Source organism: Chelon labrosus (genome assembly GCF_963514085.1).
Source record: "Chelon labrosus genome assembly, chromosome: 18".
In the NCBI taxonomy this organism is placed as follows: Eukaryota; Metazoa; Chordata; class Actinopteri; order Mugiliformes; family Mugilidae; genus Chelon; species Chelon labrosus.
In genome coordinates this window covers 9,232,907-9,252,790 of record NC_140351.1, presented here as the reverse complement: position 1 = coordinate 9,252,790, position 19,884 = coordinate 9,232,907, and the positions used below count along the sequence as shown (strand labels likewise).

The 19,884-nt window shown below is 43.6% G+C and overlaps 1 protein-coding gene across 1 annotated transcript in view; it reads left to right on the top strand.

The window, feature by feature from the left end:
- Positions 1-19,884, top strand: part of ofcc1 (orofacial cleft 1 candidate 1) — a gene marked incomplete at its 5' end in the record, with an annotated part of 67,617 nt that overhangs the window by 40,528 nt on the left and 7,205 nt on the right. Inside the window, 4 exons of the mRNA XM_084566627.1 lie at positions 3,370-3,648; positions 5,965-6,217; positions 7,084-7,247; positions 10,578-10,737. Of these exons, the coding sequence (XP_084422753.1) occupies positions 3,370-3,648; positions 5,965-6,217; positions 7,084-7,247; positions 10,578-10,737 (856 nt within the window). The remainder of the gene's footprint in view (positions 1-3,369; positions 3,649-5,964; positions 6,218-7,083; positions 7,248-10,577; positions 10,738-19,884) is intronic.

The following is a 19,884-nucleotide window of genomic DNA, read 5'->3' as shown; positions in this document are numbered from 1 at the left end:
TGACCTGCGTCTCTGCACCTAGACATCAGCTGAGCATGTCTTGCGAATGCAAGTGGTGACAGGTGACAGGGCCGAGCAACACAATGAAAGGAGGGGCTGTGGTTTACACTCATCCAGCGCTTCATTCCCTTTGCACAGATTGGTTCCCAAGCACCAGGATTTAGCACAAAAAAGGCAAAATGCCAGATGTCTTGATCAATTCAAATTACCTGGAAATACAATTAAACTGCTTTCTCTGGTAGTCAGTTTGGTCACAAGTTTCAAACTAAATTTCACTGAAATGTTGTTATTAACCACATTCAAAGGCTTGGTAACACCTCAAAAGAAACTGGTTGTGTAACCGACAGAGGACAGATGACAGATGACAGATCCTCTCTCCCTACTCAGAACAAATGCATTATCAACATTCTTCAAAAGCAGAATGTAAACAAAGATGCTGTATCTTCAGTCCTATCTGTCGACACCTAAGATAATCGCACTTCCATAATCACCACAACACTTATGCATCTGGGCCACTGAGAAAACAATCACATTATCTGTCAATCTCTTAAGTCTATTTTCACACCGCATTTTGTGGTTTTCTCTGTTTTCCCCAACAGCGAGCCGTTCTCCGACTGTGTGGGGAAAAAAAAGACGTGTGATTTTAGTGCGCTTCTAAACAATGCCGGTGGCCCAAATAAGAAAGTGACAGAAAAATATCTTAATCCTCAAAATAAAAAGGGATAAGTCCGCCGCTTTGAGTGGTCTGATACTGGAGGGTTTAAGCCATCAGGGCTGCGCAGAGGGAATCTGTGGGTTACCTTCACTCTCCGCAGCCCCGGAGCCATCTCACCATAAATGTGCTATTTAAAATGTAACACCACACTGTACTCCTCTGCTCCCTCCGCCCCTCCATCTCTCATTACCCATGCTGTCTTAGAGGTTTAATACTTGCCTGTACTTGCTATTCAGTTTGTGCTATTTTTAAGAGCGCGGCTCCTGTTTGTTGTCATGCCGTACAACGTTAAGGGACACAGCCTGGGAAAACCGGTCCAGGAGATGGTTCTTACTCTCTTGGCTGACAGATATACGCTAGTTAAATCAGATTTACAGGCCTTGGCTCACTCTGGGAAGGTTTAGAGAGGATGATGAGTCCTTTTGCAATGTGCTTTGATGACATGGGAATGAACAACAAACATATCAGAACTAAGATAATGAGGGGAAAGCTTCTGGCCCAGATTTCAAGGCAGCATAAAAAACTACAATTAAAATACAGTATTATGTGCCAGTGCATGCCTGTTGAAATGGTTAGTTTCATCACTGGGTCGCTACGCCACATGCTATCAGTCGTTCAGGGGACAAGCTGTGATATTGGAATGAAACATCCTTCTTTCCTGCAAGATAAAAATCCCACACCTCCGCCCCCTGCCTTTCCCTCTCTCTCTCTGTCTCTCTCTGTCTCTCTCTTTTTTTCCCCCTGCTTTGTACTTTTGTAATTGGAGGTGCCGTAATGAAATCAATTCAGTGGAGATAACAGATTTCACTTCACGTTACCGGTTTCCTCTGGAAGAGGCCGCCTCGCGAAGACGTCTAAAAATATTCCTCTTTCACGCATCATCAATATCTTCATTATATGAAGGATGGACGTCAGGTTGTGTTTGCCGTTTCCGCTCAATGCCTGTTGACAGGGTAGCATCTTGCCTGTGTCTGTGACACGCTGTTTTTTTTTTTTTTTTTTGTCTACGCCGTAATTCCACTTTTGCAGACATGCGGAAAGCAGTTTTGCGCCACACAGTCAAAATCCTAATAGAGAAGCACGTTTGCTTGTACATTATCGTCTTTCTGTTTTGAGTAGGCCTAAAAATCCTGCATGGACACACACGTTTGGTGCTGGAATTGCATACATCTCATTATAATGCAGCCACTTTCGTTTTTTTCCACTGTAATCCAAGCTTCGTGTGGCCTCTTATTAAAAATTTCAGTGTAATGATCAAATAAAATGACTAAAACTTGACACACACTGCTGTTTTAACGTAACGAAAAGGCAATAGTTGCATGTACAAGATCTGATCTCACCAGATTGTAGTATATCAAGCAAAGAGCTACTGAACTGACTGTTAAGACGCATGTTTATCCTCACCACTCCAGTTTATTTCAACCAGGCTATGAATATTTAACGGCGCAAACTGTTGACTGAGCATTTTCTGAATGAATCCCGAGTTTTCCCACATGGGCCGCACACCATACCGCTGCTCTCTTGAGCGCGCACAAAGGAACTTGATTCAACTTCACATAATTTAACACTTCAGAAGGTACACCGGCCTGACAGGAGCCGCGGCGATAATGTCTTTTTGTTTTAAAGCGCCGACCGCGCGAGGGCTCCCATTTCAGCGTCCGTACAAGCGGGGAATAAGACGCGGTGCTTCATTTTGATGTAAGTCTAGCCTAATTATTTGGCGACGGCGGTGGGAGGGGATGGGGAGGAGGGGGTACAATTGATTCTGTTTTTCGTCTTTAGGCGCTGTACCGTTTTCCCAAGATACACACTACAAAGTGAATTCCAACTGTGCTCTGGGACACAGTGGGGAGACACAGGGATGTCCACAGGCGTAGGCCTTAAGTCACATTCTGTGATGCTAACCGTAGCTGTACTGTAAACACCTACTTCTAGCCTTGTTCTTCTAATTACTATGAGCCAGACGATAAGGGTCATCAATCTGGATCTTTAGACGAACTACAATAAAGGCAGGTCTGTGAACGCTGGAACTGTACACACCAATTTACTTTACAAACACAGTGCAGTGTTGTGATTTGCACGTTTTTTAATGGCAGGCGCGAGAACATCTTTCCTTTCCTCTCCTTTCTCCTTTTCTTTCCCTTTCCTTTCCTCATCTTGCCTCCACTGCTCCATCTGTGCCCTCTGTATGAAAGGGAATAGCTGAGCAGGCCTGACAAAGGGCGGCACAGAGGAGGCAGAGGTGCTGAGGGAGGCTGAGCACCGCTGGAAGGGATTCCTATCTGTTTGTGTGTCGGCCTGTCTGTGTGTGTGTGTGCGTATGCGCGTGCATGCGATCGAGCGAGGGCGAAAAGAGAACACTTGTGTACACGTGTGAATGTGTCAATTTGAATACTACATTTCCCTACCTTTAATGTTTACAGCGTGCATCTGATGGTGCAAGAAAGAAGAAAGAAAACATTTGAATACTATATGTAATGCAACAACAAGGAAGTATTTGCATTGTAATGCTATTCCTTGTATCCAATGAAGTAACTTACTGCAATATATGCAACGTCTAAAGTCAAAGCATACACATTCCTACTTAAAAACCATTGCCCTTTGTCATCCTATGTTGCAAACCGTGTGTCTTGTGTGTATGACCCCGAAACCAGATCGCCGCCGACTGGACCCGTTCCCCGCGCGGCGGCGCCGAGCCTGTCCGACCGAGCCCGCCTGGCCCTCTGCATGCTGCCGTCCGAGCTGGGCCTGCCGTTGCCGCGGCAACAACAACAAAAACTACTGCTGCCGCCGCCGCACAGAGGCTGGCGCGGCTCCGTTCGGCAGCTCGGCCTCATTATGCTGCTGCTGGCTTTGATGTGGTTTGTGAGGCTCTACCTGCATTACTGCAGCCAGTGGCTCTACCTCCAGGCCATAGCAGTTCCTGTCAACAAGTGAGTTTGCTTCCTTTGATATTGCCCTACACACACACACACACACACTCATAGCGTATGGGTGCAGACACACAGAATTACATAGATACTTTCTGAGCATTGCCGCTGACATAAATCTATTAACAAAAAAAATAAATAAATGGAGGACAGATACATATAGTAGATTAATATAGGCAAAATGCAATTTCACATTAACACACTGCGCTCAGAGACACACAACTGTTGTTAAGTAGATGTGGAGGGGGATAACAAGCAGGGGGAGAGAATGAGGATGTGTTGTGCGTCTTGGTGTGTGTGCGCGCGCTGGCGAACACACAGGCGTGATACACCCAAATCATCTGTTTGGAATCCCCCCATTAACATTTTAACAAGGCTCTCTCAATATTAACAAACCATTGCTGGGGGAGTTTGCTCACCACACAGCTTTAAGTCCCAAAAGGCTACATTATTTGGAAGGAATTTATTGTTATTATTTGGTACACAGCATTGATAATAAACAGCAATAAGATACCAGAGAGCTGTTAAATCACATTGCAATAGCATATGGTGCTGATTTAATTCATCACAATAAAAAAAAGAAAAAAAAAAAAAGGAAAAAAAAAGGGGGCCGGCTGCAAACACGCAAAACACAAGGAGGTTTTTATTACAATAACACGAGGGGTGCAAACATCACGCGTTTTAATCGTGGATAGAGGAAGGGAAAGGGAGAAAAAGGAAATGTGGCCGAATGAAAAAAAAAAAAGAGAAGAGAATGGACTGAGGGGGCGGATGGGAGGTGGAAAAAAAAAAAAAAAAAAAGCTAAAATGTGAAAACAGAGGGGGTCAATGTTGGATGACAAGTTCCACATGTCCGAATCTGCTGCTCTCCCTCCGAGCACTTCTCTCTCCATGCAATGGTCAGAGCTGGTGGTGCCCATTGAGAGAGAGAGAGAGAGAGAGAGAGAGAGAGAGAGAGAGGGAGAGAGTAAGACGATGATGACAGCCATCCCTCCCATCTCGCTTCTGTCTCACACTCTTTTTTATTTATTTTTATTTTTTTTAACTCTGTCTGTCTTTGCTTCCTCATTCCCCCCTGTAATCCACCTCTGGACATCAGCAGACAGCAAAGCATGCCCGGGAGCAACTGAGCCTCTGACCCCGATGTTGCCTCAGCCTCTTTCTTCCTCTCTATCTTTCGCACGCCGACAACTAAAAGTAACAACACAACAGAACTAAACACCGTTAGTTCGAACTGCTATTATAAGCAGATATACAAGCACTCGTTACGCAAATTGCCCCGGTCAGTTGCGATGGGTCAGCCAGGGCCGACGCTAACGCTCAGCAGTTAAGTGCGTTTTATAACAATGCATAATATTTTATGTGCACAATAAAAGATTTTTAACGTCTAATCTGCTAAGTAGCCAGTAACTATAACTGTCAAATAAATACACTGCTGTAAAAGAAGTAGTGGAGTACGAGTATAGACTGAAATGAAAATGCTCAAGGTAGGAATATGTGTATTTAAGTCGTACTTATCTAAAAGTACCGTTCGCCCAGTTGCACTTGCAGAAAATCATGAAAACGTATCACACTCCAGTTTGAAATGGTGCTGCCGCTGTCAAAATTCAATCCAGACGCTATCCTGTATTAAGCTGCATGATTTCATATTATATCAGACTTTTCTCTATGAAATATTCCCATTTTAGTCTTGTGATGAGATCCAATGGTGCAATCTATCTAAATCAATGTGAAATAATAATAATAATAAAAGTGTTGCAGTTTTACGTCTGCTCTGGTCAAAGTCTGGTCCGGACAGACTTTTTAAGACTCGAATCTACAACAAGATTTGCTTCAGATGAAACACCAATGGACCTCTGCTGTCAGATTAATGGACAGAATCTGAGAGATGCTCGACTCTCGGAGCAAATCAGATGGAAATTAATGAGAAAAAACTGGACCTCTCCTCTCCCGGCACAGGCTCTACCTCCTCCCGACTGATGGGAAGATTAAGAAACTCATGAGGCTTGCTGTAAACGGGGAGTCTCGGAAAGCTCTGTCATGTGTCGGGAAAGGTGTTAATGCTCTTACTTTCCTGTTAAATATACAAAGAAGATCGCGTTTTATTTTTATTTTCTTTACAACGTATCACCAGCAGCCATTAAGGGAAACAACAGCCAATTATAATGGTAATTGTCATCAAACTAATTCAGTGTGATCGAGTTAACCGCAAATATTACAACACAGAGTGTGAATTGCCGGAGCCGGCTGCCCTTGAGCCGTGAAGCATCACAAACACAAATATGGCACACGCGTATTGACACTCTCCTCTCTCGCCAGATTCCGCTTCCACGCACACACGGTGGACCTCGTGTACCAGAGTTCCCTGCTCCACACCCGCGAGGAGCTGGCAATGGTGGTGGTGGGTCCCCTGACCTTGAACGCAGTAACGTTCCTGCTGGTTCTGATCAGATGGGGCTGTCAACAGATATTTGGCTCACTCCCTTCCTTCACGTCAAAGTTTATCATGGCTCAGGGAGTGTGGACAGTCCTCGACCCCCTGGCAGTCTTTGCAGTGGACGCCGTCCTCGGGGTAAGTCACTTAAAAATAACTTGGACACTTGTGCACTTTAAATAGGAGTTCACTTTATCTTGGCAAAGTGACTTTAGATTACAAAAAAAAAAAAAAGAGGGGGGAGAGGGTGAGAAGCAAAATGTGCAAGGTTAGATGGGTGCCTTTTTGGCAGAGGGTTGGATTTTGCTGAACTGAAAGGATTTGAACTGTTCCCGTCATCATTTGAAAGGAGGGGTAAGAAATCTGACTTACAATTGCATTTTACACGACAACAGCTATGCCTGACCAAATAACACTTCATATTTTGAACTACTTACTCCAGAGGAATCCAAACCTTTGATATATTTGAAATCTGGCAATATATACCTATCAGCCAACATTAAAACCAGTGACAGGAGAAGTGAACAAAGCGCTAACCAGAAGACCCGTGGCCTACTGGTTAGCGCTTTGGGCTTGTGACCGGAGGGTTGTCGGTTCGAACCCCCGACCGGTAGAAAGCGGCTGAAGTGCCCTTGAGCAAGGCACCTAACCCCTCACTGCTCCCCGAGTGCCGCTGTAGCATGGCAGCTCACTGCTCCGGGTTAGTGTGTGCTTCACCTCACTGTGTGCTTTGTGTGTTCACTAATTCACGGATGGGATAAATGACCAAATTCCTTGTATACACAAGTATACTTGGCTGAGAGATCTTAATCTTAATGTCTATTCTATGATGAGTCACAACTGTTTTGGAGGCACAAGGGAGACCTACACAATATTAGGAAAGGTGGTCATAATGTTATGCCTGATCGTTGTATGTCGTATAGTATGTGAAACAAAATCCCGGTCCCTAAATGCCTAATAAGTCATGTATTACAGATTTGTCCGTCTTTCCTTTCAATTTCCAGCGTCTCGCCTACAGCCCAGACACACCAGTGGGAGACGCAGCCAAGCTTTACTGGCACTTCTATCGAGCTGACCAATCAGGTGCAGCGGGGGTGATCATCACTCTCTTCCTCTATGCAGTCCTCTTCCTGCTTTCCATCACCATCCTCTCCATTTACCTGCTCAGGTGAGACACGCAGACAAATAACGCCCTGGATCAATTCCTAAAGTGTGGTGAACTGGGTGCATGTATTGGTTGTTTTAACTTAGATCTGTCTCTAAAACTACAGGTTTGAGAGCAAACAACTATCCTGTCAGTGCATTCAGTTTTGGAGTTTGCAAGTGGATCCCTTTCCATCTTCATGCCTTATTGCTCTTTCACCCCTGACTATGAGCTCTGACCTTCACCTTCGTGGTGACTTGACTGGCGTGGCGAATTGATGCTGGCTGTCCCTACAGGCTATATGAAGAGGGAGACCCTTTACTGAAACACTCTGGCCTGCACCAGCCCACTGTTCTCAAGCGCCACTTCAGAAATATCTCTCAACCTGCCACCCTCTGCAGCAGTCCACCGATTTCACGCAAAAATGCACAGAGAGCAAACAGCAGAAAATGAAAACAAATCAGATCCATTATGATTTGTACAGTCACATTAAATCAGTTTTAATTTTGTGTAGTCATACATAGAGACGCACACAATATGATTAAACGTAAAGGCTTTTCGGAACATACCATGTGCAGCAGTTGGTTGGAAAACGGAAAAACGTTTCTAACTCAAAACTTAGATGTGTTTTGATGTGGCTTGACCACATAACCCCCTTACATTACACGATTAGGCTGAATGTTTTGCATGGTTGGGATCACTGCAGGTTTCATGCATATTGAAATGGACTGCATATATACGGTACGTTAGGACCAACACACATACTCTACCTTAATGCACTGTTTTCCACTCTTGCAGATTAAGGTCAGCCATGCTGAAGCATTTGCTTGCTAGATCCGAAGAATTAAGTCTCTGTGTCGTGCATATAAATGTGTAACGCTTCCCCTGATTTGTACAGTTGAACAGGAAAAACAAAATGCAAGTGGAAATCTTTTTGCTTTCATTTCAAATTCCATTTTATTTTTCTCAATTTTCACCTTAAGAGTTCACGCAAAATGTGGCTAAAGCACCTATCCCAGGCGTACGCAAAGTTAATTGATAGCGGTTCTTGGCCCATTTGGAGTAAAGACATGGTTTAGGTCTCTTGTGAATTCTACTGTTACTGAGTAATGGCAGTTTGAACAGATTGAAACTGAAGGTTTTAGCGGATTTAACAGACGACTGTTGCATTGTAGCATGGTCTCATTGTTGAAACACCAAAGCATGAAGACTTACCTAGCCTCGATTCAAATTTGATAGCAATACCACTAATAATGAACTTAGGGTTAGGGTTAGGGTTACACATATTTACACATATTTTCTAAAGGTACAGGCCATTTGGGGACTCCAGAAGAAGCCTTGGTCACCAGATGACTGCTGAATTAGAAGGACGTCATTTTTTGCGGCGTGGAACTAACAAAGTACAAGGGCAGGTGATAAGTTACTGAATAATGTAACACAGTGCATGTCCAAGGTGTGCTCTCCCGCACTTATAAGACCAAATTCCATTAACAGCGCAAAATGTAAGAAAAGCCTTATTGAATTAATCAGTTTGAGATTGGCGGCCGAGGAGAGGGTGCCATCTAATTTCAGTAAGCGGGACCGCTTATCGGGATCCAGCTAAATGGACAATATTAAAACAGCAGCCAGGAATAATGACTTCTGCCACTCAACCGCCACGCGGGTTTGTGTTGAATGTAGGCCACGAGGCTGAAGCAAGGCTGATAATTTTATGGGTTACAGTTTCCCATTGGCTGCAAGGAAGGGGCTCTGACACAGACCGTGACCTATTTCTAAAAAAAATGCCCCGGGCTATATGTATAGATAGAATGGACTGTTATCCCTTTTTTAATTACATTTTAGGCAGGCTTTATTCAATGGCTGAAAAAAAAAAATAGAGATGTTACACCTCTATTCTCTTTGAGACTTCATAAACACACACACACACATAAAAGGATGATGACGTCCAGAGACTAAAAAAACACAACTTAGTTTGCAGTCCCTTTAACGGCTACTCTGTGTGTTTGTATGTGTGCAGGTTTCTGAACATGCATATATGTAATAATATAGGATCTGGAGGTAGATGACTTGAATTGACAAGTGCATTAGTGTGCATGCGGTATAAACACATGACATTATATAGTCATGGTTTAAGTGTTTAATGTGGGGTTAACACACAAAAATGTACCGTTTCCCTTCCTTTCCACCATTGTCATGTTGTCTATAATGCTTTGTTAAAACGTGTGCCATATGTATACATATGTATGTCCTTATTCTGACCCCTACCCTGAAGAAGATGTGACATGAGCCTCATCATCTAGGTCATACCCCGCATACGAGGATTACGTACTCAACGTCGCGGTTCTTTCAACGCGGAGGAAATTAGCCTGTTTTGAAGCACAAAGATTCAAAGACAGTGAATTCCTCCAAGAGAGAAAGAGAGACTGCATAAATGAATGAGAAGCACAGTTTAAGTGTAGGATGAAAATGAATGCATGCTATTCCTGTGTCTTAGGTCAAGATTCTACAAACACTGCTCTCCCAAGAGCGATGGGGAATGATGCTGAGTTCAAAGCTCTGTACCAGCTTCTTGTGTAAATCCTTGTCTCCTTGATGTCGGGTTTATTTGAGAGTTGATTACCCTCTGACAGGCTAGAATCTCTATGGAAGGGCACAAGGTCTTGCGGTTTTGATGGTCAGCCAAGGCATTTGTTTACAGACATGGTGTTTCTTTTTAGGGGTTGGCTGCGTGCACCCTTGCGTGGCAAAAGAGATATAGCGCTGTGGTGTTGTGCGCTCATCTGGAGGTATGAATCAATACGCCTTCTGCTGCTGCTGAACACTTTCTTGTGACTCAAGCCGGGCTCTCCAGACACATCTGCAACCGGCACGTCCGTTGCATCTGCCACCTTTGAAGCTCGGCATTAGCGCTGAAGAACATCCCAGGATCGGACTCCCACACGTTAACAGATGTACAACCACGCAGACACCCAGCCAAACACAGACATCGCTGCTGTCGGCTTGTGTTAACAAAGTACTACCCACTCATAGGCCAATTTGTTTGATTCCTTTTGCTGTCTCAATTGATCTATTAGACTTTTATAGAGCATCACACTGCAGATATTCTCTGTGTGATCAATAAAAGTTTCATCTGCCTTTCCAGCATGTTGGCATCATTGTGATCTGATCTGTTTCAGTCTGCTCGGCAAAGAGGTTGCCACAGAGCTAGTTATGCACAGTTATTCTCTTTGACTCAGGGCAACGATGCGTATTTTCCTTGCTTTGACATTTGACCCCATGTGACCTTTACTAGGCAGAGAAAGTTATTTTGTATAGCTCCTGCTTACATTTTACCCCTTCTCACACCTTTTGCAGATTCCACAACGATGGCCGCATGCTGGATGTCTTTCAGCGCCTCACAGCCAAGGAGGGGACGTACTTCCTGCCTCAGGACCTCGAGCTGTCCAATCAGGAGCTGAGCTACATTGTCAAGAAGGCAGAGCAGTGGAGAGGCTTCAACGGAGAGAGACGCAAGGTAAACACATCACTTGACTTGTCTCTTTATATACTGCTCCTCTACTCAAACTCTTGGGCACGAAGACTTCCTGAGGCAGGAAGTACATCCCCTCCTAATTGGGGTTGCGCTCTAAAAAGGTCATTGATATTAGTACGATTGATTAGTCTGTGTAACGGGGAGCGATCACCATTTGTTGCCCGTAACTTGAGGAGGTTTCTTCTGTGGTGCAGTTGCTGAACGAAAGGGGTGTTTGGAGTGGGACACTGAGTGGAACATTTAGCACAACATTCACTGGTCACTTGGAAGGAGATATTACGTCTGAGGGGATGTATAGAATGGGCTCATTTTATATCATTAAATTTTCTTTACTTACATTTGAGAAAGCTGAGAATTCATCTCAGAGGTCTTTAGCTTCATTCTAATTAGTACAAGATAATTACCAAAACAGAAACTCGGCTAGCGGGCTGCCTGATTAGTCTGTGAAAACCAATTTCCAAAGATATTTCATTAAAGAGAGACCGCTCAATCAACACGCAATACAGCACCGGGATGCACGTGCGCGCTATAGTGGGCATTCTCTCAGGGTGGACATCTTTATGTGAGTTAAGGCAGTTCGAATAAATGCACGCGCACATGAAATTACCATCGAGGAGAGAGAGGGAGAGAGGGAGAAAGAGAGAGAGAGAGGCTGTCACGTGTCTGACAGCCCAGCGTAGGTCGATGGTGATGACATAGGGAAGGGCAGTGCATTAGCACCGAGCCCACACCCGACATAAAATCTTTGCATAGTGATTGAAAATGTGACTTGTTGAGATAAGGGAAATAGAATGCAGCGATCAAACCGCAGCCACCTTTAATTTATTCTGTACGATTTGTTAGTGGCACACATCGCTCGGCGTGCTCCGTGTTCATTAACTCCCTTGCTCTTTGCCTGCAAAAGTTCATAAGACTACATATGCATGAAGAAACTACGGTAGTTTCCAAAGCTTTCGGTGAACGATGAAGAGTCTGTCAGGGAACGATGCGTCAGTTTGTGTTAAAACGGGCCAGACAAAGTCAAAAGATCCTTTTTGAGGGTAATTGTAGCTAATATTGAGTTAATGAATCACCGGCATATCAATTAAACCCAGCGTTTAAAAAAGTCTGCTACCAAACTCTTTCCGAACACAATTAATGGGAGACTGTTTGAAAAGTTCTAAAATATTTGTCAAGAATAAGGCGATAAATACATGACTACATATATATAAAAAAAAACAGGATTGCATCCATTGGAATTTGTATTTTAAAGAAAAAATCAAATTGTTCCTCGGTTGTTCAGTTGAGTTGGTTGTGACTTGTTGCAAAAATGGGAATTAGTCTTAAGTTGCCGATTGTACTGAAGTTTGCTGAAGTTTCTTTTTGTATTATGTCGATAAGCTGCTGCTCCATGTGCTCTTTATAGAGTTTTACAAAAACTGAGCACATTTATTGTATTTAAAACTCACAAGAGTTAATAATTAGTTGCTTTATTCTTATTTCCTCTATTTTACGCCTACCTCGTAAGCCTCAACAAACTCCAGCCCTGGGTCTGAGAGGTGACTACACCGCCGCTAATGCGATGGTGATGGACCTGTTTATTGGAGCAAATTGTTTGGAGACTTCGAGAGAAATTACATCCCCAAAGTTTGTGATTAAGAAAAGGCTTCATTTAGCAGCTGATGGCCTCTTGCTGCGGTGGCGCCGCTAAATCATCCCTGCATTACTGCACATCTCCCTCCACGGCAGCAACAATCACAGCATACTTCATAATGTACCTAATTTGGTGTTATTAAACTGATAAAAGGCTAACACGTTACCACATTCTCTGGCATGATGAAAATTGAGGGTTATTGCATTTTAACATTTTCACATTATTCAAGCCGACCATTTTTCATCAAAATAAGATGGGCCTTGCCATTATTTCATAATTATTGTAACAATTTCTACTATGAAAAGGGTCACTTTCCTAACTCAGCAAAGACATATTCCTATTAGACTAATTTGCCTACATGCAAATTTTTGTCATTTTTCCCTCATTAACTATTTATCATAGACAGGGGAGAAAAAAAAAATATTCATGAAGGCGAGCAAAGGAGAAGCCCGACAGAGCTGAAACTAATATTTTGCAACTCTAATGATTTTTTGCATCCTTAATTAGATAGAATAAGGTTGATATGATTAGGTCAGGATGTAGTGTTTTTCATTAAAAATACATTTCAGAAACTGTATTCCAAATGTGCCCTTGCAATTAAATAATGAATCCGACGCATTCCTTATTATGGACCCAATTAATATCGGAGGCAAGGGCGTAATTTTAATAACAGTGGGCTACGAGGCCTTCATTAGCGGAGCGGGAGAACGGAGGGACGAGGAGGAGGAAAACAAGGTGCTCGCAGGAACTGCAGCAGACTGGAGCCAATTTTTAAGAAGTTATTGAAAATTACACACTTAAATGAATGGAGTATGACATGCGGGCGATTCGGATCTAAACCAAACAGGAACTGTAAATGCCACAGTATTGGCAGAAGCTATATGTCAGCTGCCACATAGGACAGATGTAAATATTAAATAATTGGGAGAATCATACCTGGAAGGTTAATCTTGTATTATTCAATTACCTCTTCTGTAGCAACCTATTGACATTCATGAGTTGAAAACCCTCAACAGACGTGGAGTCTCTGGTCCTCTCACCTTAACGACAATAAGGAACTAATTGGACAAGCAGAATGTGGCCTGTACTTTAAAGGAACACCAGCAGTCTGCAGCCAAAAAGTTAACGTATATTACTGTTCAATAGCGGAAGTAACAGGTGTAGAGGACTGTGCAATGGTTTTAGGCGATTCACCAGTGTGCATTACATGGTCAAACCCACACACTGCATAAAACCCAGCAAGAATCTGAGCCGTCCACAACAATCCTGACCAAAAAAACACCGGAGACAAAAAGAATTTTCTGAATTTTCCAAAATTCTTTTTATGGCATAACAACAACAAGGAGTCCTGCACCAGATGTGACAGTCCTACACAGCCTTGGTCTGAACATGACAGAGTATGGGACTACATGGAGAAACAGAAGGGTACAACAGAACAGAACTTATTCATCCCAAAGGAAATTTTTGAACTGTAACATCTTGAACTTTTCTCAGATGTTTGGAAAAGCCGTGAGTGTACTTGGAGAATTGGTGCCGCTTTGAAGGCAACATAGCCTGGCAGAGCTAGACTGTGATTCTGGCGAAACTCCATTTAGATTTTATTATGGGGTTTGTTTCAACTGATACAGAGACAAAAAAATAATAATAATAACCCTGAATGCAACTGGATAGTTCTACAACCAACCGGAGCCAATTTGTGGTAAACAAATTCAACTCCATGGTGCTCAGATGAGGTGTATAACTACGCCGTTGTTTTTGCAAGGCAATTAAAGCGAATAAAACAAAATGAGAGGTGGCAGTAATCAGTTATGATAAAACTAGTTTCCTGGACGCGATACAACGTAGAACTCAGCAAAATCTCCACAATGCTGTATCTCCCTCTAGCACTGAACCAATAAAAAATAAAAAAAAGAAGAATCCCCATTCAATAACCAACCTGCAAATGGCCTATTATTATCAAACTTGTAATTTTCACAAGGCGCCCATAAAACATAATCTAATTTTTACTTTCTCGCCAATTAACTTTATATCATAAGATTCCTCCATGCCGTATGATGATTTGACTTGCTTCCAGGTTTAAATATGGCTCTCAGGTTGAGATGTCAGCGGTGGAGCTCACTGAATCAGCAAAGAGAGGGGGTGGATATTAGCCGAGGACCTACCTACCTGTGCGCTTTATAATTGATCTCGTGTAGGGAGAATGACGACGGTTTCTGTCAAAGACCATTAGCCTGAAGTGCGGCGGATAATGGTAGAAAAAGAGGGGGGGCATTAGCTCACGCACCAATTATGGCTGTTTTTTCATAATTGAGAATCTTTATGAATTACCTCAACTTTTGAAAAATACATCAAACCTTTAACATGGTCACTGGTTCACATTCTTTCCCTCAAGAGAAATAATATGTGACATCTCTGTAATTAATAGTCGGCATTTCTTTATGTTTCTATGACGATTTAGTTGTCAGATTGCTCCTGCCGTACAATCCACCTGACATAAGTTGCCACATTGTGCTTCCGTTTAGTTTCAAGCACGACGTGTCACATTGCTCTTACGTAGGTTCGCTTTAAAAACCTGCAGAACGAGGTAATAAAAAGTTTACAGATTTCAATTAGGCGATTACGCTGCAGGTTAGTCAACTAGAGGCAAATTTGTGCAAATGGAAATAAATAAACACTTTCTTTGTGCGTTTAGTCCTGCACTGCTCAGAGCTAGCAAGTGGTCTAGCGTGCTCCACATCATACTAGCGGTTCAGTAATGAGCCCCATTAATTATGTAAAGGCAGTGATGCAGATGGACCTAATTAATTGTCTCCCGTCACCCCCTTGATTACTGTACCTGGAAGGGAGGTGTTAATTTCTGTAATACTTAAGCAGGTATGCAAACTGTTTTGTCGGAGCCACCGCTATGACAGTGACAGAGTGGAGCAGCAGCCTTCCCGCTGCAAAGCCCCTTTTGCCGTTAATTCGCCGAAAAAGGAAAGTTTCCCAGTGGTGGCGGTGGTGACATTGTGATAATTGAAGGAGAGAGATTAAAAGAAGACGGGAGAAGGAGGGAGGGAGAGAGAGTGGAGGGGGGGGGGGGGGGGGGGGACATGGGGTTTGTGTGGTGGCCCTGGAGATGTTTTCTCAACCTGATTGCATCAACATTTGCGTACCTTTGTGCCGTTTGTCTCTGTATGTCTAGGTAATGGGTTACCAGCAGGCGAGTTTGGGAACACCTAAGGTGCTTTGCAACAGCAGCGTGGCTGGTGGAGAGTAAACCTGTTGAGAGTCAAACTGCACAGATTGGAGCCGTAATGATAGTCTGGGAGGCTGGCTGTTAATCATATGAGATGTGTTCTCCATTTTAATCCGGTACATGCGGTTACAGCCTGACCAAAGAGAGAAATCAGGGTCATCCTTTTTTTTTTTTAGGAATCTTTAGAAACTCGTTCAATTAAGACAAAAATAATACGATGTAAATACGGTTGCAGGTACAGCAAGAAAACTTTAGATGAGACGCAACAACTATATTACAATAAACCGTACAATAATGCATTGTAGTGCGAACTCACCACCACCCAGCACTTTGCCTAGTTTAATCATCAGTCTTGTCCCGTGCAAAGGGTACAGTAAAATGAGCAATCTGAGATGCAAATCGAAACTTAAGTAAAGGAAGAAGAGAGGAAGGTGGACAGAGGGAGCGGCGGAGCGCAACAGGATACACAGGAACCGCTGTCACGTAACAATAGAACCCTCAGCTCCTGGACAGGAACCCATAACAAGCAACACAGGAACACCAGGAGAGGAGAGGAAGAGCTGAGTGCTTCAGTGGCACAGGAGGGGTTGTGTGGAGTCAGAGGGCAACTATTGGTCTATAGTGTGTGATGGTGTGTGTGTGTGATGGTGTGTGTGTGAAAGCATGCGGTCAACAGAGTCCTCCCAACCCCCAATAACCTCTACCAAAGAGTAATGTGGTCAGTGTGTGGGCAAGTGTGTGTGTGTGTGTGCATTTATGCGCTTGGCTGCACGTCCGTGAACCTGCTCACGCACACATCTGCGCCGTGCACGTGCGCGCGCCGCCGTGCACACTCGTAAGTGTAAGAGCGTGCGCATGCGAACCTTTTCTGCTTGCCTGCATGTGCATGTCACATTAGAGTGGCTTCTTCAATTACAGTGGATGTTTTTTTTTTTTCTTCTTTTCCAGCGGACAGTGCTGTGGGCCCCAATGGCCCGGGGGGCGATAGCAAGCGGGCAGGCAAGGACAGGGGCGACACAGCGGCAAGCGCAGCATCCACAGTCAGAGCATTAGGGAGCTCAATATGAGATACGACTGCAAAGGCTACATGCCTGTGTTCCTGAAAAGGTCATGGACTTTGCTGGGCAGTAATGTGTGAAAGTGGCGCACAGTGGTTAAAAAAGAGAAGGGAAAAAAAAAAAAAAAAAAAAAAAACAGATAAAGATGAAACACATTCGTCTCCTTTCCAAGGATTCCAAGATTTTATGGACGCGAATGCAACACTTCTCCGTGCAAAGTGACCCGGTCCGCTCAGTGAGGAGCTAGAATTAAAACAATAAATGTTATCTCTGAGGAGACACCAGCAAAGTGATATTTACACGTAATACCATCTTAGTATTACGTTTAATCATAATTAAAAATGTTCACACAGGCGTCACCCTGTAATTGGGTTAACTTCTTGGACTGAAAATTTATATGTTGCATGCTCAGGCAACGCTCCACGTAGCAGTACTTTCAACACCTTCAGCGTGATCTTTATAGTCCTATGAACATACACCTCTTATTTTTGTTTAAATTTAATAAGGAGACGTACTCCCTTTCCAGCATTAGACAGAGAGACAAAAGGACAGCGTGTTCCAGTATGAACTCATTGGTGTGAACAGTTTAATTACAGGGAGTGTCAGCCCCATTGCTTAATATGTCCCTTACAATTAATCCAGGGAGAGGATGTCATTATCTACGAATGCCTGGGCCTGGCCAGGTTTTCCTGTCGGAGGGGAGGGAATGGAAAAGAGAACGAGTCAAAACAAGGAAGCGCCTTTGGTCCGCAGCCCGCAATGCGTTCGACCTCTTTGTCACACAAAAAGGATCAAGCAGGGATGCTTGGGTATCGTTTTGAAACACTGAATATCTTAGACGCTTCAGTCTCATGAATCCATCAGTGAGGAAGAGCTTTTTCCCTCTAATGTCTTCATAATACGAAGCTTCGCCCGTCAGCTGTCAAAACACGCCACGCTGAAAGACGTTAAATTGACACCAGGTTTTCACAACTTCTAGCCGCTTTTCCTTCCTTTCCCTCGCCTCCTTCCTCCGCCGTCGGGCCAAATCCTGAGGAGTCTTTGCGTGTCCTCTTGCCGTTCCGTAATGTGAACCAGAAGGCAACAAATTGGACTTTTGAAGGGTGAGAAAAGATTTTAGCCGGCGCGTTACAAACACAGAACCAAAATTAGGAGAACTCACTTTACATCAGCTCCGGAGGTTTTTGCAACCAGGCCACCTGGATCATATCTGACGTAGATCACTGCAGAATGTGGTTTAAGCAAATATTTCAACTGATTAATGACAGTGAGATGTCATTACTGGGAGAGAGGAGGTTATTATATCAGCTGAAGATGCTTTGCATATGCACTGGGGCTATGGTGTATGTAACATACAGTACCACGCATATACAGCCCCTGCCTCCACAGATGCTTTATAGCTTGAACTTGACAGATCTGATTCTTTGTGACTGTCCGTCGTTAGTCACTTCTTTTCCCTTCACTCCCTTCCTTTCCTTTAAAGAGTTTGACCTTGGCCGCTTCCTGTGGCCCGGAGGGGATGAAGAAGTCCTGGTGATTGTGACAGGTGTCGCGTCTTAACAGCCCCACATGACATCCCGAGGAGAGATAGACGTTAGGAGGATTTTTTTTTTTCTCTTTCATAAGGGTTTTACTCATAACCTTAAAGAGACAACATAGCACGAGTGTGTATGTGCCAGAGAGAACGGCGTGTGACGCCTTACCAATGAGATCCCGCTCTCATTTTGGTTATTGGCTTGGATACTTATCGCATCCAGCCTCCGAGGCTTGATTAGGTTGAAGCTACTCCAAAGTCAGATTCTGGATATCAAAGGCAACACTCAACTTTGGCACCTGTCTGCAGCATCTTAATACGAAGCTCGCTCCTCGGATTTTGAGAACTGAACGCGACATCTTGAAATGTGCAGTTAGGGTGAGAGAAATATGTTTTCCCACCACAAAGGGATTACCTGAAGGAGGCATGTAAAAAGTGTGGAATTAGTTTGGTGGAAAATTGATGATTTAATTGGTTTGATCATATAGAGGCATGTCACCTAAAATGAATGCATGCTTCAATATATGTAACCTTTAACCGACACTGATCAGCCACAACATTAAAAACACTCACAGGAGAAGTGAATAACATTGACCATCTTATGACAATACAATGTTCTGCAGGGAAACTTTTGGACCTGGCATTCCTGTGGATGTTAAAAAAAAGAACAGCACAAGGTGTTGACCTGGCCTCCAAATTTACTAGATCCCGAACCGATCCACAGAGGCCCCTCCCCTCAACCCATAGGACCCAAAGGCCCCCGCTAACAATATTGTGTTGCCAGACACCACAGGACACCCTTAGAAGGCCCATGTCCATTCTCTGATAAGTCAGAACTGTTTTGGAGGCATAACCTACACAATATTGGGCATAATGGTCATAATGTTATGCCTGATCAGTGTATACTTCGTTTGAATCTGGTCTGTGTGTATGCTGAGTTTGAAGTTACACGCTCGTCGGCCATTTGTGAATATTAGAAGCTTTGAAATGTGCCACGGACGCGTTTTCCTTTGTTTATTAAAGTTGCAAGTAAACTTAAATATGCTCCAGAACAAACCTGGAAGAGTGATCTTCCCGTAGCCCAGGGAGATTTAGAAGAAAAAGATTTCTGAGTTGTTTACCGTAGGTTGGCAGTAGGCTTTCTGCAAAGGAGATTAGTAACAGCAAATTATGCATATCTTATTTTCTGGATTATCTCGGGGACTCAGAGATACTATCTTGGTGTATAATCTCTTTTAAAGTTGTTCGGTTTATCCTGACTGTAAATACAGTCATCTCTGCTTGTTTATCGTTTCTCGAAGTCCAGCTTGGCCTGCTCTACTTTTGGATGGGGTCTGTTATGGCACATTATCCATAATTATTCAAGTTGAAATATTTATAGACAGTGATCACTGCTTTATAAGCACAGTAATGCGAGGAGGGAGGGACGGAGGGTGAAAGCTACTGTAGCATACTGGCCATTTTGTCACCGCGTGTGCATGTGTGCATGCATACATGTGGCTCCCTCCATGCAAATATGAATGGGTGGCCCTGTCTTGTCCAGTGGTGCGTTTAACCAGACACAGACCTTTGCTTCAGCCAAATCAGGCCCAACGCAGACAGTGTGCATCCATGCCATTTTCAAGCTGCTCCAATTATATCTGCCGACTGTCCACATATTGGCCAA